Consider the following 22,961-nt stretch of genomic DNA (forward strand, 5'->3'; position numbering starts at 1 on the left):
AGGCCCGGGGGAGATATCTCAGTTCCCCCATGCCTGATGACAAAGGTGGTTTTTGAGGAGTTTACGAAAGGCAAATGAGGGTGGGGGCAGTTCTAATCTCTGGGGGGAAGCTGGTTCCAGAGAGTCGGGGCCGCCACAGAGAAGGCTCTTCCCCTGGGGCCCGCCAAACGACATTGTTTAGGTGACGGGACCCGGAGAAGGTCCACTCTGTGGGACCTAAGTTGATGAGTTCCAAACAAAATTTTCCCATAAGGAATACTGTAGAGCCGTGATGGCAAGTTTATGGCACGCATGCTAGAAGTAGCACGCAGAGCTATCTCTCCGGGCAAGCGAGTGGTCGCTCATTAATAATAGTAATAATTTATTAGATTTGTATGTCACCCCTCTCCGAAGACTGGGTTTGCTTTTCTGGATTCCGGCGTGCCAGCCAGCTCATCTTCATGCGTGCAGGAGCGTCGAAAACTGGAAGAACAGCTACCTGTTGTGCATTCATGCACCGGGAAGATGATTTTCTGGGTTCTGGCGCGCACCTGTGCACCCGCTAACTGGTCTTCATTCACGCATGTGTGCCAGAAACTGGAAGATCAGGTGGCCGGTGCTCATGTGTGTACAAGTACCTGGAAGATCATTTTCCCAGTGCAAGTATGCACACCGGTCAGCTCCTCTTCCAGTTTTCCAGCACACAAATGCACACGCCCACACACCGTTTCAGCACTCAGTGCCGAAAAAGTTCGCCAACACTGCTGTCGGGAATCACAAGGAAGCCGATAGCACAAGTTCTACCTTATATGTTGAGTACGAAACGAACAATGAGCATTGGGATAAAAATTTTGTGTCAAAATGCTTTGAGTAACAAATTCAATGAGTTTCAAAGTAGCTGAGTACCAAGGTACCACTGTATGTAGAGGTCAAATACAGAATTTTAAAATCAAACGTAACTGGTTCTATACATTTAACTAATGTAATATTTTGGATCATCCTTCAATATAGGATAGACTAGTCTCGCCTAGGCAATCATGCATGTTCCCATGAATCAATGATTCAGTGATATGTTAATAGAGGTACAAATTAGCAAAAACTGATGTACATTTATTCTCGGGAAAATGTGTTCTATTATTCATAGTTATTTTGCAAATACATCTTTGCACATATTAAGCAGTTAAACATGAAGTGCAGGGTGGGGAGAAGCTCCCGCATAGAAACCTAAGAGCAATGCACTACTATATCCCAAACTACTGGAAGCAATTTTTTTGCACAGATTCGTCAGCAGTCAAAACTGGCTAAGAATAAGGCAATAGGCAAACTCTGCTGACCAGAAGCCAAAAATAAAAAAAGGTTCAGAAATGCACTAGCTCCATCCATGCAATATCTACATTGCCAAATCTGAAGCAATCTCTGTTTTACTATCTGAAATTATAACCAATTTTTTTAGAAGGACTCAGCTTTAAGAATAAGACCAAAGGATCAGGCGGGGGTTCCTACTTACCACCGCTACTGGTGCAATGTGCATGTAGCTTCAGGTCACCAGCGTGCACATGCGCATGTCACAGCGAGATTTTTCTTCTTCCTGCTTCTCAGCAGGAAGCAAAATCTGGCGAGAGGACATGCGCGCCTGCAAGATTTTGGCGATTTTTTTGCTTCCGCGCATGTCAAAATCTCTCACGCATGTCAAGGATTTGTCAAAATCCTTGACAAAATTTTGCTTCCTGAGCATGTGCAGAAGCAAAATCTCGCTGGGACACGCCCACATACACGCCGACAACACAGAGCTATGCGTGCAGCTCCGTTTTCGCTACTGTGTAGCGGGTAGCAACCCGATGCTGCAACCTGTACAATTTAGCTATTTTATATGGAATTGAAAGGATACTCACATAACAGTGATGGATTTAAATTTTTTTACTACTGGTTCTGCAAAATCTCCATTTCCTCCCGATTAGCTGGGACTCAGAAGGCAAAGAATAGATGGGTATGGGCCCAGTCAGAGGTGGTATTTACCAGTTCTCTGAATTACTCAAAATTTCCGCTACCGGTTCTCCAGAAATGGTCAGAACCTGCTGAATCCCACCTCTGTCACGTAACCACATCTCATCCTACAGAAGAATCTGATCTATTATGGCATCTATCTAGATGGCCGAATTCCAGGCACACAAACACATCTCAATTCTGACTTTAATACACTTCAAACTGACTTCAACAATGACTTCTCATTGAAGCTTTTGTCAACTTAAGGTCTATCTAGACCAGCATTATTTCAGCTCAGTGACCTCAATGGCTTCTCCTTCAAACTATACTTCTTTTCAGAATTGTAGACACATTTTGTCTACCATTTCTAATTTAAAAAGAAAAAGTTTTGAAACTGGCTAAAGTAATGGCTCCAGAATCAAGCAAGTGGAAATATTTTCCCCCAACATTAGGAGGAGGTTCTGCAGAAATTGTAATATTATATTAAGATTATGTTATGTGGGACAGATCACACATCTTCCCATTATGAATTTTAAAGATGGAACCACTTCAGACCACCTTAAACAGCATTTAACTTAAATGTAATTTTAGAAAACAATTTCCACCAAGGGCCTTGTTCAAAATCAAGACAAGAAAGTTGAGTAAAGGAAATAATTTATCTTGGGGTGCAATCTTCTACTGGCATCAATGGAAATCTTGGTGGGTTTTTTCCCCCAAAGCAAACTGTTAAGATGGGTGTTTAATCCACCAGGACTATATCTAAGAACACTCAGAGAAATGCCTATGTTAAGAGGGTCTGGCTTGTTTTCACCTTTCAGTTAGTCCAGAAGTCTTCAAACTTGGTAACTTTAAGACTTGTGGACTTCAACTCCCAGTATTCTCCAGCCAGCATAGAATAGCTGGCTGGGGAATTCTGGGAGTTGAAGTCCACAAGTCTTAAAGTTGCTAAGTTTGGGGACCCCTGAATTATTGTTAGATTTAAATAGGTCCTATTGATATACGGCAGTGATGCCGAACCTATGGCATGGGTGCCAGAGGTGGCACACGGAGCCACATCTGCTGGCACGCGAGCCGCTGCTTTAGCTCAGCTCCAACATGCATGTGTGTGCCAACCAGCTGATTTTTTGCTCGCACAAAGGCTCTGGGAGGGCGTTTTTGGCTTTCAGACAGCCTCGAGGGGAATGGGGAAGGGTGTTTTCACCCTCCATCAGGTCCAGAAAAGCCTTTGGAGCCTGGGGAGGGCAAAACACGAGCCTCCTGGGTCCACCAGAAGTTGGGAAACAGGCCATTTCCAGCCTCCAGAGGACCTCCAGGGTAAGTTGTTTTTGCCCTCCCCAGGCATTGAATTATGGGTATGGGCACTAGCACATGTGAGATAGTGCTTGCACACACTCTTTCGGCACCCGAGGAAAAAAAAGGTTTGCCATCACTGGTCTATGGCATATCTAGAAAATCTCTTCTCGACTACATCTGCATTTCCAACATTCTCTGCAAGAGAAGGAGTTAAGACGGTGGTCTAATTCATGCAAGAATGGCTCATCTCTTTGAGACATGCAACCCCTTATTCTCCCTGCCTCCCCAACTCTGCCATGCAGTAGCAATAAAGACATTGATAGTTCCTGGGTTAAAAAAAAAAGGCCAGCAAATGAGGCACTGGAAACAAGTGGCATTGCCAGCGGTGGCGGGCAGGGTTACTTGTGCGCTATAAACAGAACGTCACCACAACTACCTCCTGGGACTGCATCCAGCCATGCCTGTACTGCCTCGTGGCGGATGGAGGGAAGGTCAGATGCTGAATTAAAATAAAATAAAATTATAATAAATTCCACAGCATGTATTTTGAAATGGAAACATCACAAAAGAAAAAAAGTCAAGAAGCAGGAAAACAAAAACACACCATGGGAAAGCAAACTCAGACGGACTCTACGTAGAGACATAAGACGGGAGTTAGACGGTAAGACTGAAACATGAATTCTTTGATCTTGGTATCTGCCGCCGTGGCTTCAGCTACCTACCTGAGACAACTTTGTTGGAAAATTATTACATTTGCTTGAGCTCTGACCTTTTTTGTAGAAACCAAATATCTTTTAGTAAAATGTTTAAAAAATACTTAAAACAGAAATACTCCGATCAATGGATTCCCCCAATCCCTATTATATTCACTCCCTTCCTTGAAGTGGATGAATTTGTGTTCTTGTGATTACTCTGTTATAGCGAACCCTATTTTTAGAAGTCCTCAAACGGTCATCTCCCATGTTCTCCTGCCAAATAGATCCAGCTTTGATAAAGAGACTGTTCTAACTACAACAAACAATGTAAAAAGGGCAATTTAGAGCCCATTGCTTAATGTGAGTTACAAAACTGAATGTTTAGCCTTCTCTTGTACAGTATATCTCTTCATTATGAGACAAAATTAAGCTCTTTTATACTACAGTGTTCCCTTGATTTCCGCGGGGGATGCGTTCTGAGACCGCCCGCGAAATTCTAATTTCCCGCGAAGTAGAGATGCGGAAGTAAATACACCATTTTTGGCTATGGACAGTATCACAAGCCATCCCTTAACACTTTAAACCCCCAAATTACCATTTCCCATTCCCTTAACAACCATTTACTCACCATTATTACTGGTACTCACCATTGAATAAGACACTTAGTGATCCTGATATTTATAAACATAATTATTTATTAACAATAATTATGTTTTTGTTATATATTTGCAAAAATTATTAGTTTGGCAATGACATATGATGTCATTGGGTGGGAAAAACCGTGGTATAGGGAAAAAACCGTGAAGTATTTTTTAATTAATATTTTTTGAAAAACCGTGGTATAGGCTATTCGCGAAGTTCGAACCCATGAAAATCGAGGGGACACTGTACTTCACCTGAAACCTCAAACCATCCACCAGATCACCAGAGAAAATCCAAGGAAGTAAGACAATTATGAAATACCCATAGAATATAACATTAGCAAAGTATAATGAACATATTAATAGAAACATAGAAACATAGAAGTCTGACGGCAGAAAAAGACCTCATGGTCCATCTAGTCTGCCCTTATACTATTTTCTGTATTTTATCTTAGGATGGATATATGTTTATCCCAGGCATGTTTAAATTCAGTTACTGTGGATTTATCTACCACGTCTGCTGGAAGTTTGTTCCAAGGATCTACTACTCTTTCAGTAAAATAATATTTTCTCATGTTGCTTTTGATCTTTCCCCCAACTAACTTCAGATTGTGTCCCCTTGTTCTTGTGTATACTTTCCTATTAAAAACACTTCCCTCCTGGACCTTATTTAACCCTTTAATATATTTAAATGTTTCGATCATGTCCCCCCTTTTCCTTCTGTCCTCCAGACTATACAGATTGAGTTCATGAAGTCTTTCCTGATACGTTTTATGCTTAAGGCCTTCCACCATTCTTGTAGCCCCTCTTTGGACCCGTTCAATTTTTCAAACTGCAAGAATTACTCAGTCCCAAAATATGACTTCCTTTTTTTTCTTCAGAGAAAATATAAGATCAAAATATAAGTTCTCTTGCGCTTGGGCTGCTCGTATTCCATTTTAGAGGTTTGTCAAATTTTAAAACTGCTTATATTTTAAGAAGTAGAGATTGTCGTTTCCTTGATCTCAAAGATGATTGAGTTACTGTTAGGAAAAAAGAGTTTGAGATTTCCACCAATAGAACACTAGAGGTATTGATTATACGTTTGGATGAAAATAGACTGAGATACAGGGTTTGATGAAAGACTAACTCCTTTCAAAGAACATACCGATCCTAAACTGGAATAATTGTATAATCAGAATTTGGGAACACCATTTACATTCCTCAAAAGAAAAGTTACCAATCATTTACCTTTAAAATGGGAAGGTTGTCTTACATTTAGTGAAAAGTGCAATAAAAGGCGTATGAGTTCTTTCTTTCTAATTTTCCTTATTTGGAAGGACTACTTGAAACAGATTTTTTAACTCATTTGGGGTAGGTTGCAGCATAGGTATTTGGAATAACATTAAGTGGTATATGACAGGGGTCAGCAACCCATGGCTTTGGAGCTGCATGTGGCTCTTTCATCCCTCTGCTGCAGTTCCCTGTCGCTCAAAATACGCATCACAACTGCCAGTATATGACACCCACCGATGCACAATTTATTAAGCTTTTGGACCTGGTAGGCCAAGCATGGATAAATCCAAGAAAAGAAAAGTTTCAGAAGAAAACAGAATCTTTAATTCGACTATATATGCTAGTTTTGTATGCACTCAGGAAATGGGTCCAAATGGTTTTCTGAATGCTTAAAGTTGCTGTATGACAAGTGCAGAACTCCAAGACTAAAAAAACTTGCAATATTTCTTTTGTAAAGTTCATAATACCTCTGCTAATACCGTATTTTTCAGAGTATAAGATGCACCCCCCCCCCAAAAAAAGGGTGGAAATGTTGGTGCCTCTTATACACTGAATACCACCATTTTTGGCCTTCCAATGACCCAGCCCTTTTTTGCAAAAACGGGGTGCCCAGAAGGTTTGGGAGGCCTGCAGACTGTTTATGGGGGATGCGGGGAGGCAAAAACACCTATTTTTGTGAAAAAGAGGCAAAGACAGGCTGTTTTTCATAAAAATGGGAGTGTTTTTGCCATCCCTCAGCTCCCAGAAGCACTCTGCAGGCCTCCTAAACCCTTTGTGCACCCAAATTTCCCCAAATATGTGAAAATGGGACCACTTTAGCAAAAAATAGGGCACACAGAGGGTTTGGGAGGCCTGCCGAGTGCTCCTGGGGGCAGGGAGGGTAAAAACATCTTTTTCTTACTTACCTCTTCAAAATCTTGGGGTGTCTTATACATCGGTGCATCTTATAATCCAAAAAATATGATAATTATTCTGTCAATCTCTCTTGGTCTGGCAGTCTGTCTCTTTCTCACTCTCTCTCTCTCTCACACACACATATATATACCCACTCCTTTCATTTCAAGAAAGTATAAGAAAATAAACTTTCTAAAGGATTTGGAAAAAAGCTAGTCAATAAATAATTGCACCAAAGGAGTTGCAATTTTAGTGGCTTTAGGCGGGAGAGAGCCCCTCCTTGCAAAGTATTAATATTTCAACATTAGGAATACAATAGGTCATAAGAAGTACTGTCTTGAACTGGAATGAAGTATGGGTGCTCAACTACAAGTTTTGGCAGCCCAGCCAGGATAACGAACAGGGCAACTTGCCCAATCCTAGAAAACAGGAATCTGAGAGTCTTTGTTTCAGAAGAGTAATAAGCTGCAGATTTAACGTAAAAAAATATCTGGAACACAAAATTAAGATAACCTATCTGTTGCGGTGAGCTCTGGCCCAGCTCCTGCCCCAAGGACTGTAGATGTGGGGGAGACATCCACATGCCGCAGGCCTGTTTTGCTCCCGGTGGAATCTGCTGATGAAGGCTCCTCTGACCATGAAGACATGAGTGAAAGGGAGGAGGAGAGCATGGCAGACAGCTCAGAAGGAGATCAATTATCTAGCTCCTCCTTGGATTCGGAACAAGAGTTAATGATACAGCCATGCATGCGGAGAGCGATGCATAGGCAGCAACAACTGAGAGATTATTATCAAAGAAAATGAGGCCACCTGTGGTTGGGTGGGGCTGTGGTAATTAGTGAGGCTGCTATAAATAGCAGCCTGTGGGTTTGGCCATTGTGGAGGATTATCTGATCATTGTGTTTCGTGCCTGCCTTGCTGACTTCGACCTTTGTGTGCTGATTTTTCTCCGCTTTGAAACTAAACCAGAGCAAAGTGTGTTTCACTTTGTGAAAGAAGAAGGACTGTGAATTGCCTCACAGCTGCAAGCTAAGTATCTCAGAACTGATAAGGGACTTGTACAAATTACCAGTTTGTTTGGAGACGAGTGTTCTTTGCTCTACAAAAAGAGGGCTTAGTTTCTTTGAATTTTCCGTATAAAGAACATTGTTTTGAATTTTCAAACGTGTGTGTGTCTGAAATTTGTATCTGTGAATTTTCGGGAGGATTCTACCAGAGAGCCCGACAGAACACTATCCAACAGAAGCTCTAGAGGAGGGCTAGCAAACTCCTGGCCCATGGTTGGACGCATCACATGCTGGCCATGTCCAGTGGTGACCCAAATGCTCTGCCAGTGAAAATGGGCTCCCAAGTTCAGTTTTCAGCTACCACGGCCTCCTGCACCCCTCTGCCAGTGAAAATGGAGCTATGTAGGCCACATACAGCCCTCCCGTGTTCTGTTTTCACTGGCAGAGGCACCATGGGCCAGTCCTTCCCTGTTTCCAGGGCCAGATGTTTCCATAGGCCAGATGTAAGCACTCTGGAGGACACATTTGGCACATGGGCCTTGAGTTTGTAAGCCCTGGGCTAGACTAATCCAGCTAATTCTGCCTGTCTTAGGAAGTCATGGGTCCTTAAAGCTTAAAATACATACCTTTTACTAGTCTTCATAGTACATGCCAACAGATCTTCCATTACAAATAAATGTTTATACCATAGACAAAAGGCGTGTTTCATTCTATTACAAACAATGACAAACATGAAAGCTCTAGAAGCAACATGAGGATGATCAAGAGAATTGGTCTTTCTGCATTTAATGGAAATCAAATGCCCTTATGACACAGGAGGTCAATGCAGTGGACCTGGTTACCTCTTGAGGTGGAGGATTTAGAAGTGAGGCCCACTTTTTCCTCCTCCTCCTCCTTCTGACAGATGTGTGTCCAATGCACATCAGCCAAGATTTCCAGGGGATCAATTGGATTTACTATCTGCTGCAGCCTCAGGTTTCCAGCTAGCAGAGAAAAGGCCAATGGTGGATCACATAGAAGGCACAGGTAAAGGAAAACAGGGAGGAAAAGGAGTACAGGAAAGACAGGGAAAGAAAAAAAAAGTTATTTGAAGTAGATTGAAAAAGGAAATAGATAAAAGATCAGCATTGGGCATGTAGGAGTGTTCTTCCACATTGCAGTTTACATATTCAATTCACCGCAAAATACAATAATCCTTCAGTGATGTATACAATACAGTGATGCCTTGTCTTACAAATTTAATTGGTTCTGGGACGAGGTTCTTAAGGTGAAAAGTTTGTAAGATGAAACAATGTTTCTCATAGGAATCAATGGAAAAGCGATTAATGCATGAAAGCCCAAAATTCACCCCTTTTGCCAGCCGAAGTGCCCGTTTTTGCGCTGCTGGGATCCCCCTGAGGGTCCCCTCCATGGGAAAGCCCACCTCTGGACTTCCGTGTTTTTGCGATGCTGCAGGGGAATCCCAGCAGGGGAATCCCAGCAGCGCAAAAACGAGCGCTTCGCTGGCAACGGAAGTCCAGAGGTGGGGTTTCCCAGTGAAGGGAGCATCAGTGAAATTGCAGCATCACAAAAACACCGAAGTCCTCGAAACCCCACCTCTGGACCTCTGTGTTTTTGTGATGCTGCGATTTCACTGAGGCTCCCCTTGCTGGGAAACTGCACCTCCGGACTTCCGTTGCCAGCAAAGCATCCGTTTTTGCGCTGATGGGATTCCCCTGCAGCATCACAAAAACACAGAAGTCCGGAGGTGGTGTTTCCCATGGAGGGGAGCCTCAGGGGAATCCCAGCAGCGCAAAAACAGGTGCTTTGCTGGCAACGGACGTCTGAAGGCGGGGCATCCCAGCAGCGGCAGTGGGTTTGTAAGGTGAAAATAGTTTTTAAGAAGAGGCAAAAAAATCTTAAACCCCAGGTTTGTATCTTGAAAAGTTTGTATGACGAGGCGTTTGTAAGATGAGGTATCACTGTATTTGAAGATTCACCATCACTAAGACTATTAGAAAGCATCTAATTCCAACATTCATATTTTGTCACTCTTCCTTAACCGCTAATAAAGAGACCATGTTCACCAGTAGGGTTTACAATGGACTGTTTTTTTCTTCTCTTTTACTAAGCAGCCTTCCAAACGATAACTGCCCAATATGTACAACTTAAATCATAGAAAGAAACTAAAAATAGAGGCAGGAGGTTAAATACATTTTGTTCTTTTCCTTTAAAATTCACACCCAATCCTACTTTGCTTCCAAGTAGAATGATGTAACTATAAAACCATCCAGTAGGAATTTTGAAGAACTTCATGCACTCAAGTTCTCTTGTTAAATTATGGCAAACTGTCCTTTTCCATCACAAATCCTTGGGTAAGTATTGTTAGTGTTAGAACACACTGCTGGGGAGTTAACCAGATGAGTTTAATTTGTGAGATTAAAAAATGTCTGGGAATTCATACACAGAACCTTAGCAAGGCTCTCAAACAAAGAGCAGGCCTCAACCAACCATCAGAAACTAAAGCTTGTTATTCTGATAGTATCCGACAAAACTCACAATTTCCAATTTTTTTAAAGCCCATAACGATGATTTAATTGACATACCCCTAGCTGTTTCGATTTACGTATGGTTTGTCTGGATTGTATGATTGTTTTTATAAGGGTTTTTTAAAATTGTTTTTAATATTGGATTAATATTGGATTTGTATATATATTGCTTGTTGTGAGCCGCTCTGAGTTCTCGGAGAGGGGCGGCATACAAATCTATTATTATTATTATTATTATTATTATTATTATTATTATTATTATTATTATTATTTCCCCTGAAGCTTTTGACCTAGTGCTAAACTTTAACACAGGGGATTATTATGTTGAATTTCTGAAAATATGTAGCTTAGTAAAAATAAAAGGAGTTTGCTGATTGAATGCTAGTCATCTGATCACTGATGAATTCTGATGTACCTTTTTTAAAAAAGAAAATTGTTTTGCCTGAAAAAGGAACCTTGAAAGAATAAAATGTGGATCTGGCTTATTCTATAAAAGATAAAACCGTTGCTCAAATGTCCCAATAAACCCCTCATCATACAAACTTTTCGAGATATGAACCTGGGGTTCGGAAAATGTTTGCCTCTTCTTATGAAATTTTTTCGCCTTACGAACCCGCTGCCCGAACGTCGAACCCAAAAGTTCGGCAAAAGTTCGCGTGGCCGCCAAGAAGAGCCGCCACCCACCTGTCTCCTTTGCAGAAGAGCCGCGGAGGTGGGGAATCCCAATAGGGAATTCCATGGGCGGAGCTTTGACATCACGGAGACGTCCTTCCTGGCCGGCCGAAACGTGGACTCCAGGAAGGTTAAGCTGAGAAATACCGATCTAGAGCAGGGGTTCTCAACCTTTCTAATGCCGCGACCCCTTAATACAGTTCCTCATGTTGTGGTGACCCCCAACCGTAAGTCTAGCGCCAATTCTCCCAACAGAGCTTTAAGCTGATTGGCAGGAAGGTCAGAGGGACACCCCCACTGTAAACGCCTGATTGGTCGGATTGTAAAAATACGTTGCAAGGCGCCAAAATAGAAGCTTTAGTTCCTAACACCATGGAAAATTTGTCTTTTCCCATGGCCTTAGGTGACCCCTGTGAAACGGTCATTCGACCCCCAAACGGGGCCCCAACCCCCAGGTTGAGAACCACTGATCTAGAGGATATGCTTTTATTTAGAATGTAATTTTGTTGAATACAACGGTTTCTAAATACACAGAGGCCTGCTCTTTGTAATAAAGGGGCTCCCCCTTTTTCCTCGAGGGATGCAGTGACGGTGCTAGGGTACCTTTAAAAGTACCCATGTCCTCTTCATTTGATAGACGTTGAAGCCAGAGGCCTTGCTGCAGTTCTCGCTCCCAAGGGTAATACTCTCCCTCTACAGCAGGGGGAGGAAGACACCAACAAATAGCATTGTCAGAGTGAAAGAAAGGACAGCGAGGGAGAAGGAAGGCAGCCGAAAGCGGAGGAAACCGGCAGAGAGAGGCTTTTAAGTTGCTTCACCTTTGTAGATAGTCTCACACACGTTCAATCACACATAGGAATCTGAACATGCCAAATATGTACAGATACATGTGTAATGGATACACATCTATCCCACAGTGCACAAAGGCTACAAAATTGGAAAATGAATATATGGTGTGTGGCTTACAAACAATTTTCCTGCACCTAATTTAACTAATTTTAATTTTATTCAGGAGAGGGGTCTCTTATAAGCTAACATCCCTTTCTTGTGTTCCATTATTAAAGGAGTTGATCCATGCAGAACTTAAGAGAGTGATCAAATGTGATCCAGAGATAGACCACACTTATTATAAAATAGGAACCAACTGTTTAAAAAAGATAAGTTCCAAAAGTAACCAAGTTGGTGGTTTTTGTCAGTTACGATTATGATTACAAAAATCTGAGATGCTGGGCGCCTACTCCCCTCCCAACCTACATATTTTACATCTTTATGACCTTCTACTTTATGACTTTCTACAATAAATAATGTTTTCTGAAATGTCTGTTTTGGAAATTGGCTTCCTGGCTCCTAATATTGTGGTTCTGTCTTCATCTTGAGTGCAACGTATTCATTCGTAGTTTTTCTTTTGGTAAACCCAAATAAGACACCCGAGTATTGCGTTTAAGATGTTAAAATTAAATAAAGGCAATGTAAAATGGGTTAGATAAAATACAATGAGAAAAAAAAATAACTTGTTTGGATTCTACTGGTATTACTTCCTCAAATGACTTTTTTCTAACTTCCAAGAACTTTTTTTAATGTATCAGACTCCGTCACATTTACTACTATGTATTAATTAATATGTAAGAGGTAAAAAGGAATACACACACATATGTATCCATAAGCACACAAATGTATACCTAGACGGGGGAATAAACTATTACTAACCTTCGCTAGAGACTTCTTCTTCCTCCTCCTCCTCTTCTTCCTCCAATTGTTCTTCTTCTTCTTCCGCCTCCACCTGTTCTTCATGTTCATGGTTTTTCTCAATCTCCAGCTCCTCCTCACTCTTTCCTTTCAACATGGCATGGATTCGCACAGCCTCTTTCCACGGCACGCCACCCAGGTCGGAGGTCGGTTGTTTGGGATGCTCTCCTGCCTCCTCCTCCTCCTCTTCTTCCTCCTCCTCCTCTATCTCAGATTCTGAGCTACTGTTGGGAAAACAGGCAAGAGACACCTTGGAAGGCTTTCAGCTAATAATATTTTTCAATAAATACTGCATAGCCAAAGGAAACTATCATCTACCAGTTCAGAATACCTAACTATTACCAGTTCATAATACCTAACTATTTCGCCTGATATTGTATAGGTCAGGAGTCTCCAATTTTAAGTCTGGAGGACTTCAACACCCAGAATTCCCCAGCAAGCTTTCCTGACTTGGGAATTCTGGGAGTTGAAGTTCTCCAGGCTTACAGTTGCCAAGGTTGGAGACCAGCGGTGGGTTGCTCCCGTTTTGGCCCAGTTTAAAAGAACCAGTACTACTGGCAGTGGGAGGCTCCGCCCACTCACCCGGGACGCAAGTGAGCGAATAGTAAAGGGTTTTAGAACCCACTACTGTTGGAGACCCTTGGTATACGTCGTCTTTGACTTGTAACCATTGACCCTGTTTTGGGGAGTAAAAAGGTGCATCTTATACTCCGAAAAATACGGTAATTGTAATTGGCAGGACCCAGGGGAAGAGCCTTCTCTGTGGTGGCCCCGACCCTCTGGAACCAGCTCCCCCCAGAGATCGGAATTGCCCCCACCCTCCTCGACTTTTGTAAGCTCCTTAAAACCCACCTCTGTCGTCAGGCATGGGGAAATTGAGATATTCCTTTCCCCCCAGGCCTATACAATTTATGCATGGTATGTTTGTGTGTATGTTTGGTTTTTAGTTATTTTAAATATTAGATTTGTCATATGCTGTTTTATTATTGTTGTTAGTCGCTCCGAGCCTACGGAGAGGGGCGGCATTCAAATCAAATCAAATCAAATCAAATCAAATCAAATCAATCAATAAATTCCCCAGCCAGCGAATTCTGGGAGTTGAAGTCCAGATATCTTCAGGTGGCCAAGTTTGGGAAACACTGCTATAGTACACACACACACACATAGCCATCACTGGCATAGTCTATAAAAATCTAAGTACAGAAACTGTTAAAGATGCCCAAATCAAACAACCTGCTGGCTACATCCTCTTCTGTTCCTTTGTCTAGCACGCTGCTGAGGTTGTGCTCTGCCAAAGTCTCCTCCGGCACTTCTTCCAAGTCTTCTTCCCGTTGTACGGAGAGCCGATAGTTCTCCAATTCAATCCGTTCTGGTGTGCCACGCAGTCTCTTCGCAAGAGTGGGTTCCTCTACGCCATTTACGTTGGGAGCTGGAGAAGAATTAAGAAACAAACAACCATTTATCCGTCTTTAAACTAATGTAATACATATCACATAACACATTACTACTAATACCTACTAACAGATATTCTCTTTTTTTCCTTTTTTTCCCTTTTACATATAAAATACATTTACTATATTATGCATATACTCCTCCTATTACCTTTCCCCAAAAGCCGTCCCTGTAAACGTCTGCGTTACATGCAGATCTTTCTTTTCTTTTCTGTACTCTTTCTTCTCTTTTATTCAATTCCCTCCTTTTTCCCTTTTCCCACTTACCCTTTCTTTTTTCTGTAAATTTAATATCTCTCTCTTTTCACTCTTCAAATTTAGAAAATATTCTCATCAATTTGTTATTAGCTAATATACATTAACATGAGATGTAACACATTATTAAAATCTAAGAAAATTCTTGATAATATTAACGATATTGTTTATCTACTGTTTATTTACAATGTTTAAGAAATACAACACTGTTATCAAGAATTACACGTATTATAATCTACAACTTACAATGTATAATCGTATCACTTACCTGAACTGTTTGATCTCGTATTTCCCTTCCCTATCCCCCCCACCCCACCCCACCCCTTTTTTCTTTTCTGTATACAGTGGAACCTCGACATACGAGCAGCTCTACTTACGAGCTACTCGAGATAAGAGCTGGGAGGGGAGCGACATTTTTGTTCGCCTCCCGAGCTCACATTCGGGATACGAGCGCCAAGGAGCTGTCTCGGCTTCAGGAGACAGCTCCTTGGCGCTCGTATCCCGCGTGTTTTAAAAGGTTGCAGCCGGCCTGGGGGGCTCGGGGGGAAGCCCCCGAGCCCCCCAGGCTGGCTGCCATGTTTTAAAACACGCGCGCCGCTTCGCAGCTGTCTCTGAACGCTAACTTCCGCGTTCAGGGGCAGCGGGTTTTTTTTTGTTGTTGCACGGATTAATTGACTTTACATTGTTTCCTATGGGAAACAATGTTTCGTCATACGAGCGTTCTGACTTACGAGCCTCCTTCCGGAACCAATTAGTCTCGTAAGTCGGGGTTCTACTGTATTCCTTCCTAACCCCCACTACCCTTTCCCTATTTCCTTTTTTTCTCTCCATATTTATAAACATAGTATATTTTTTAAAAAAGAAACAAACAACCAAAAGATATTATGAACCCTGATCTCAATCATCATCTGGAACAATTGCCTTTGTTACAGTCCCACCAAGATGTTAAAACTGTTGACTTCCAACTGGGACCTGACTACAGGAGACTCATAGTATTCTTTCAAAGCAAGTTGCAAGAGCGGAATATGTTTTGGAGAAAACAACTGTTATAATATTTCTTTCTTATAGCATCAAAAAACACAAAAAGGTCTTTTTGGTCCCCTCTTGGACCAAATAGCATGATCTGTTACTCCTTCAATGCTGTTTTTTCAACCTGGTGTCCTTCAGATATCTTAGACTCTTCTCATACCAGCTGGGGATTGTAAGGACAAAGTTGAAATACGTCTGGTGTTGTTTAAGTAGAACACTGTGGTCCATGAATTGATACATCTGAGGAAATTTTGGTGGTGGGGTGGCACACACTAGCCCAGTGATGGCGAAGTTGCCACAGGTGGCACGCAGAACTATATCTGCTGTCACTTAACCTGTTGCTCCAACATGCATGTGTGTGCCAGCCAGCTGACTTTTGACTCACACAGAGGCTATGGGAGGGTATTTTTGGCTTCCAGAGAGCCTCCAGGGGGATGGGGGAAGGCATTTTTACTCCCCAGGGAAGCCTTTTGGAGCCTGAGGAGGGCGAAACACGAGCCTACTGGGCCCACCAGAAGTTGGGAAACAAGCTGTTTCCGGACTCCAGAGGGCCTCCGGGGCGGCGGGGGAAGATGTTTTCACCCTCCTTAGGCATTGAATAATGGGTGTGGACACTCGCGCATGCACGATAGTGCGCACACGTGCTCTTTTGGCACATGAGGAAAAAAAGCTTTGCCATCACTGCACTAGCCATTCTGAGGGAGGAAGAGCAGTGGCAGTGGCTCAGGATGGCCTCTTAGGAGTGGAGTAATCCCAGAAGATTGTATCAATTTTAGTTCTATCAGATTCCAGGCTACAAATATGTAGATCAGTGGTTCTCAACCTTTCTAATGCTGCAATCCCTTAATACAGTTCCTTATATTGTGGTGACCCCCAACCATAAGACTAGCACCAATTCTCCCAACAGAATTTTAAGCTGATTGGCAGGAAGGACAGAGGGACACTCCCACTGTAAACGCCTGATTGGTCGAATTGTAAAAATATGTTCCAAGGCGCCAGGACAGAAGCTTTAGTTCCTAACACCATGGGAAATTTGTCTTTTTCCATCGTCTTAGGTGACCCCTGTGAAAAGGTCGTTCGACCCCCAAAGGTGTCCCGACCCCCAGGTTGAGAACCACTGATGTAGAAGATCATAAGAAAGAAAAATCAGACAATTAATAAATATTAGATAATATGGGAAGCAATTGTCAGAAAATTGGTCACAAAAGGAAAACCAAAAGACATATCAGAATAAGATACTTGCTAAAACTCGATGTATATATGTAAATATAATTTATGTAATAGTAAATAAGCACCATTAGATTTGTACTACAGGCACGTCACAAATATGTCCAACTTTTATTTTAATGTTTCCCCCCTTTTTTGTGTGAGTTTAATTGTTTGCATTTTGTGTATTTAAATAAAGTTTTCTTTTATAAAAAAGAAAAGTAGGTTGGACATTCCAGCGGTTACTACCACCATCCCGCAGTCATATGACTGAGCTTTGGGTACGCCCCAAATTGGGCCACATTTACAGCCATTTGCAATGTCTCCAACATGAAATGAATCACCAGACATAAGGAAGGATGGTTGTATGAACAGTCAAGTGAACAAAGAAACAATTTCAGTTACAGATAAGCAACTGGAAGAATAGCGAGCTTATTTGGGGACATCAATTAAGGGGTTCTAAAAAATGAACAAAGCACAGTCCTGTAGAAAAAAAGCATCCATTATACAGTGGTAGCTCGTCTTACGAACGCCTCATCTAATGAACTGTTCACAATACGAACATGGTGTTTAAGATTTTTTTGCCTCTTCTTCCAAACTATTTTCACCTTACGAACCCAAGCCGCCACCGCTGGGAAACCCCACCTTCGGACTTCTGTTGCCAGTGAAGCACCCGTTTTTGCGCTGCTGGGATTCCCCTTAGGCTTCCCTCACTGGGAAACCTCACTTCCGGTCTTCCGTGTTTTTGCAATGCTCTGATTTTCCTGAGGCTCCCCTCGCTGGGATTTCCTTCATTTTTGCCAGCGCTGCTTTGAATCCCAGCGAGGGGAGGCTCAGGGAAATCCCAGCATTGCAAGAACACAGAAGTCCAGAGGTGGGGTTTCCCAGGGAGGGGAGACTCAGGGGAATCCCAGCAGCGCAAGAACGGGCGCTTTGGCTGGCAACATAAGTCCGGAGGCGGGGATTCCCAGCGGCGTAAGGCAAAAGGGGTGAGTTTTGGGCTTGCACGCATTATTCGCTTTTACATTGATTTCTATGGGAAACATTGTTTCATCTTACGAACTTTTCACCTTACGAACCTCATCACGGAACGAATTAAGTTCGTAAGACGAGGTACCACTGTACAGTTAATATCAATCCAAAGAGGTGGACAAGGCTATTCCGGTGGATGAAGCTTCCAAAGATGTAGTTAAACGGGTGAAAAAACCCTGAGCATCCTCCGGAAGAGTTAAACCATTAACGCAAAAAGTGAGCTTGTTCAACTCAATGATCAAGTATGAAAAATGTCATCCTTAGACAGAGAAGTCATTGCATGGATTAAACTGACAAGGAAGAACGTGGAAGATTAACTCATAGTCTTATTCTTAGCTGAAAACAGCCCCAAAATATTTATTTATTTATTGGATTTGTATGCTGCCCCTCTCCGGAGACTTGGAGCGGCTAACAGCAGCAATAAAACTGTATACAATAGTAATTTAATACTAAAAATGATTAAAAACCCATTAATATAAAAACCAATACATACATACCATGCATAGAATTGTAAAGGCCTAGGGGGAAAGAGGATCTCAATTCCCCCATGCCTGACGGCAGAGGTGAGTTTTAAGTAGCTTACGAAAGGCAAGGAGGGTGGGGGCAATTCTAATCTCTGGGGGGAGTTGGTTCCAGAGGGCCGGGGTCACCACAGAGAAGGCTCTTCCCCCAGGTCCCGCCAAGCGACATTGTTTAGTGGACGGGATCTGGAGAAGATCCACTCTGTGGGATCTAACTGGTCGCTGGGATTCGTGCAGCAGAAGGCAGTCCCTGAGATAATCTGGTCCGGTGCCATGAAGGGCTTTATAGGTCATAACCAACACTTTGAATTGTGATTGGAAACTGACATATGAAATATGTCAGACACGATGACAGTGTAAGATTTGGGATTATGAAAAACAAAAAACATCAGGCCACTAAAACCTGTGACATTTGAGAAGTACAGAAAAGTTAAATAAAGGATTCGCTTATCACAGACAATAATCTTGTGTTTGGATAAAGTTATGTAGAGCTGACACTGTTTACTTGTATGGCAGGCAGAGACGAAGTTTTCATAGTGAAAAGATATAAAGGCGCAGAAGATCCTTGGCTCAAATGTTTTGGATGATAACTGAGGAAGGACAATGGAAAGACTCCAAGAAGAGGCCTACTTAGTAATAGGAGGAAACAAGCTATGGAAGCTAAATCTAAATTGTTTAACTAAGAAAGAAACAAAAATTGATGAAATACTAGTAGTAAGTTTCAGAATGAACATTTGCATGAATGCATACCCATTAGTATGATACAGGAAGAAAATAAAAAATAATAATAATAACGGGTCTCAAATATCAGTCTTTGGTCAAACTGCTACGCAAATAGTGTTAGATACTGGGTGGGAAGGGGAAAGGGAAGGTACTAGATTACTATGTTTTTATTAGATAATTACACTGGCAAGAATTAGAACAGCATTTTGTTCAATCTTTTGTTCAATTCCCAGCTGTTAATATACCCAAGGATACTACAAACCAAAGCAGACCAAAACTAACCAAACATCCAACACATAGAATATTTGTGTCTATCTATTGCTCATAAACTTAAAATATTGCAATTTATCAGGCAAATGATTCCTGGTAATCTGTATCTTTAATAAATCTATGGAGATTTATTAAAGATACGGAGAGGGGCGGCATACAAATCTAATAAATAAATAAATTAAATAAATAAATAAATGCAATTATCTTTTGTCTTGTGACAAATATAAGCTATTAGATATTAAATCTTACTAATATAATATACTAGTATGATGATTTCACTGTCTTATGCAGTGTTTTATATTTAAAATTATAACTACAAATTCCAGCTATATTAATTTCCGTTTATCTTTGTCTCTAACCAGTGTCAAATGCAATTGCTTGAATCTGGGTCACTGACAAATAAAATGACCAGGCACTTGGATCCGAAGCACATTGGAACTTCCACCTGTTATTAAACTAGAATAATTGAAGACCTGAGAGATGTCAAGAACACATTGCAATTTGGAGCACCTTTCAGCAAAATAAATGTTTGTGTATATAACTGAAGATAAATAGTATAGTTGGCAGAGGCAACCAAAAAACATTTCTAAATTCCAGAGATACCCACAAAACCTTATTTGAAACGTCCTGTAGCCAAAGCCTAACTAATGGCCATCTGCAAGTAAAGAAATGTTAGTGTGATGAATAGAACAAACAGGGAACTGAGGAACAATATGAATATTTTGCATAGATTGTTCTTATCTTGCTCCTTCTGCATATCAGGCAAAAATTTACAGTCTATTACTATAAATTCTCCATTTCCTTGATAAACCTGGTGGAAGACTGGAAACAGTGACTACAAATTTCCAAAGAAGTTCAGTGCTGTTACATTACATTTGTATGCCGCCCCGAGTCTACGGAGAGGGGCGGCATACAAATCCAATAAATTATTATTATTATTATTTCAAAATTACCTAATTAATTGTCAGAATAGGAGAGATCTGTGGGAACATTGAAGACCTGACAATTAAGGGCCGTGCCACAATGCAATTAGTAATGGAAGAGAAGATTGTGCCGACAATTCTCTGAAAGGTACCAGCTATTGACGAGTGACTCAGTTCTTTAGTCATAGGGATTTTGTCTTAGAGCAGGCCTATCAAGCTGGTGGCCTGTGGGCCCGATGTGTCACTGGCAGGCCAGGCCACACCAGGCTCCACAAAGGCATAAAATGTCACACGGTGCAATTATTATTATTTATTTATTTTTTATTTATTAGATTTGTATGCCGCCCCTCTCTGAAGACTCGGGGCGGCTCACAATAGTAATAAAAACAATATAGTAGTGGAACAAATCTAATAATAAAAAACATATAAAACCCTATCATTATTTTAAAAACCAGCACCCCTGTCTTAGAGCGAACCTTTTTTCCCTTGGGTGCTGAAAGCGCGAGTGTACACTATCGTTCATGTGTGAGTGCCCCTACCCATAATTCAGTGCCTGGGGAGGATAAAAATGGCTTCCCCTGCCATCCCAGAGGCCCACTGGAGGCCGAAAATGGCCTGTTTTCCAACTTCTGGTGGGCCCAATTACCCGTTTTTCACCCTCACCAGGTTCCAGAGGCTTCCTTGGAGCCTGGGGAGGGCAAAAACACCCTCCCCAATCCCCACAGAGGCCCATTGGAAGCTGAAAATACCCTCCCAGAGCTTCCGCACAAGCCAAACATCAGCTGGTTAGCTTGCACATGAGTACTGGAGCTGAGCCAGGGCAATGGCTCATGTGCCAGCAAATATGGCTTGGCATGCCACCTGTGGCACATGTTCCATAGGTTCTCCATCACTTTCTTAGAGTATGAGTAGAAAGTAAACTTCTTTAGTTCAACGACTGGCTGGCTGGGGAATTCTGGGAAATGAAGTCCTCAGGTCCTAAAGTTGCCAAGGTTAAACATCACTGATGTGGTCATTATTGAAATATTCCTGGAAACTTCCTTAACTTCAAATAACTCCATGGTTATTCTTGATTAAATATTGAAAATAGTTTGCCATTACCTTCTTCTATTTTCACCTCTCAATCTAACCTAAAGCCTCAGTAGTTCCTAGGAGATATCCTGCGTAGTTACTAACCATTGTAGCCTTTTCAAAAACAGCCAGAGTTGGATAAGTACAAATACTGTAATGCATGTAATTTTTCTGAAAGTTTCCTATTAAAGGACTTGTCTTGCTGGTGCTACCGTAGCAGAGCAATAGAGCTATAATCGTTTTATACAGAAATTCATTTCATTTTCTGATTTCTTTTCAATATAAAACTATAAACTTCCTCCACTCAAAGTCAAATTTCCATGTGACTTAACAGAAAAAATACTTTGGGTGGCTTATTTTTTCTCTCTCAGTAAAATGCAAATAGTATTGGAGGTGTTCTAGCTTGTTCGGGTAGAGTTTTTGGCAATGTTAAGATATCTTGAATAGTTGTTACATTGTATACTGTTATTATTACTGTTGCGTGCCGCCCCGAGTCTGCGGAGAGGGGCGGCATACAAATCTAATAAATAAAAAAATAAAAAATAAAAAAAATAAAATAATAATAATAATAATAATAATAATAAGCCACATAATGCCTTAGGGCAGGATGGTCAAAGTCGATTTCATTGAGGGCTGCATCAATGTGTTTGACCTCAACAGGGCCGGGGTGGGCATGGCGAGGGTTAGGGGTAGGGCACGGTGAGGGTGGGCATGGCCAGCTTCACGTCACTCGTGTCAGGGGGAGAGCCTATGATGGCCTGAATGATGGCTAGCAAAAACGAGCTCCCAAGCCCTCTGCCAAAGCTCCATTTTCACTGGCAGAGAGCTACAGGAGGCTGTTGTGGCCGAAAATGGACTCTGGGAGGGTCACACGTGACTCTCCCGAGCTCCGTTTTTGCTGGTAGAGTCACCACGGGCCGGTCCTTTCCTGTTTCCATGGCGGCCCTGCAGGCCAGATCTAAGCACCCCATGGGCTGGATCCGGCCCCCGGGCCTTGAGTTTGACACCCCTGCATTAGGGTTTGTTTCAACAGGCTCCAGGGAGCCCTGGAATTTGTCACATTCAAGAAACACCTGTCACGTTTTATTCAAGTATGTTTCATTTTGAAACAGGTTCTTAGATTTGGTGGTGGTGGTAGTGTGTGTTTGTCTTTGACTTCTTTCAATTGCCTGAAGAGTCTTGGCAATCTTTTCAGAAGTGATTTGTCACTGCTTTCTTCTTCCTAGGGCTGAGAGAGATATGAACTAGCTGAATTACCTGCTTCATGCCTAAGATACGACCAGAGCCCCGAAGGTGCAGAAAAACTGGTTTAGATTGTTCTTTCATAGTCCTTGCAATATGGCTGTCACAACTTGATTTTGCAAAACAGAGAAGAAAGGATACAAGAGAAGAGTTTCAAAAATTCTTATTTATTTGATAAGGATGAGACCGCAAAAGCTTGCAATGGTACAGTAAAAGAAAAAAAGAAGAAGATATCATAGGTCTGAAAATGCTGATGTGTTATGAAAGCAGTATTATTTTGAAATGAGCTACCACATTCATACTGCATTAATTCAGGTACAATTGAACTAGGAGGCACCCTATTTCAGAAGAGGTAGAAGGAAACAGATACTAAAAGGAAAAAAAATGATTGTAGATTTCAAACTTTTCCATTTTTTTTTGTTTTTAATCTATTAAATGTTATCTTATTTTAGTATCTCAGATTAAGTTGTAGTAATTTTCTACAGCAATCTGTAGGGGGGAAAATGAACTTTTTTTTTCCCAATT

At 41.7% G+C, this 22,961-nt stretch overlaps 1 protein-coding gene across 7 annotated transcripts in view; it reads right to left on the reverse strand.

Annotated features, from left to right (window-relative positions):
- MICAL3 (microtubule associated monooxygenase, calponin and LIM domain containing 3) overlaps nucleotides 1-22,961 on the reverse strand; it is a 286,121-nt gene that overhangs the window by 55,890 nt on the left and 207,270 nt on the right. For 4 of the 7 annotated variants that reach the window (XM_070756493.1, XM_070756490.1, XM_070756492.1 and 1 more), the window contains exons 20-21: nucleotides 13,947-14,142; nucleotides 12,675-12,937 (exon numbers count right to left, since the gene is read on the reverse strand). In XM_070756493.1, coding sequence (XP_070612594.1) covers nucleotides 12,675-12,937; nucleotides 13,947-14,142 — 459 coding nt within the window. Of the gene's footprint in view, nucleotides 1-3,691; nucleotides 3,755-8,609; nucleotides 8,751-11,570; nucleotides 11,661-12,674; nucleotides 12,938-13,946; nucleotides 14,143-22,961 lie in introns of all 7 variants that reach the window. The other 3 variants (XM_070756489.1, XM_070756488.1, XM_070756495.1) reach the window with 2 other exon arrangements.

This window comes from Erythrolamprus reginae, chromosome 6, assembly GCF_031021105.1.
Source record: "Erythrolamprus reginae isolate rEryReg1 chromosome 6, rEryReg1.hap1, whole genome shotgun sequence".
In the NCBI taxonomy this organism is placed as follows: Eukaryota; Metazoa; Chordata; class Lepidosauria; order Squamata; family Dipsadidae; genus Erythrolamprus; species Erythrolamprus reginae.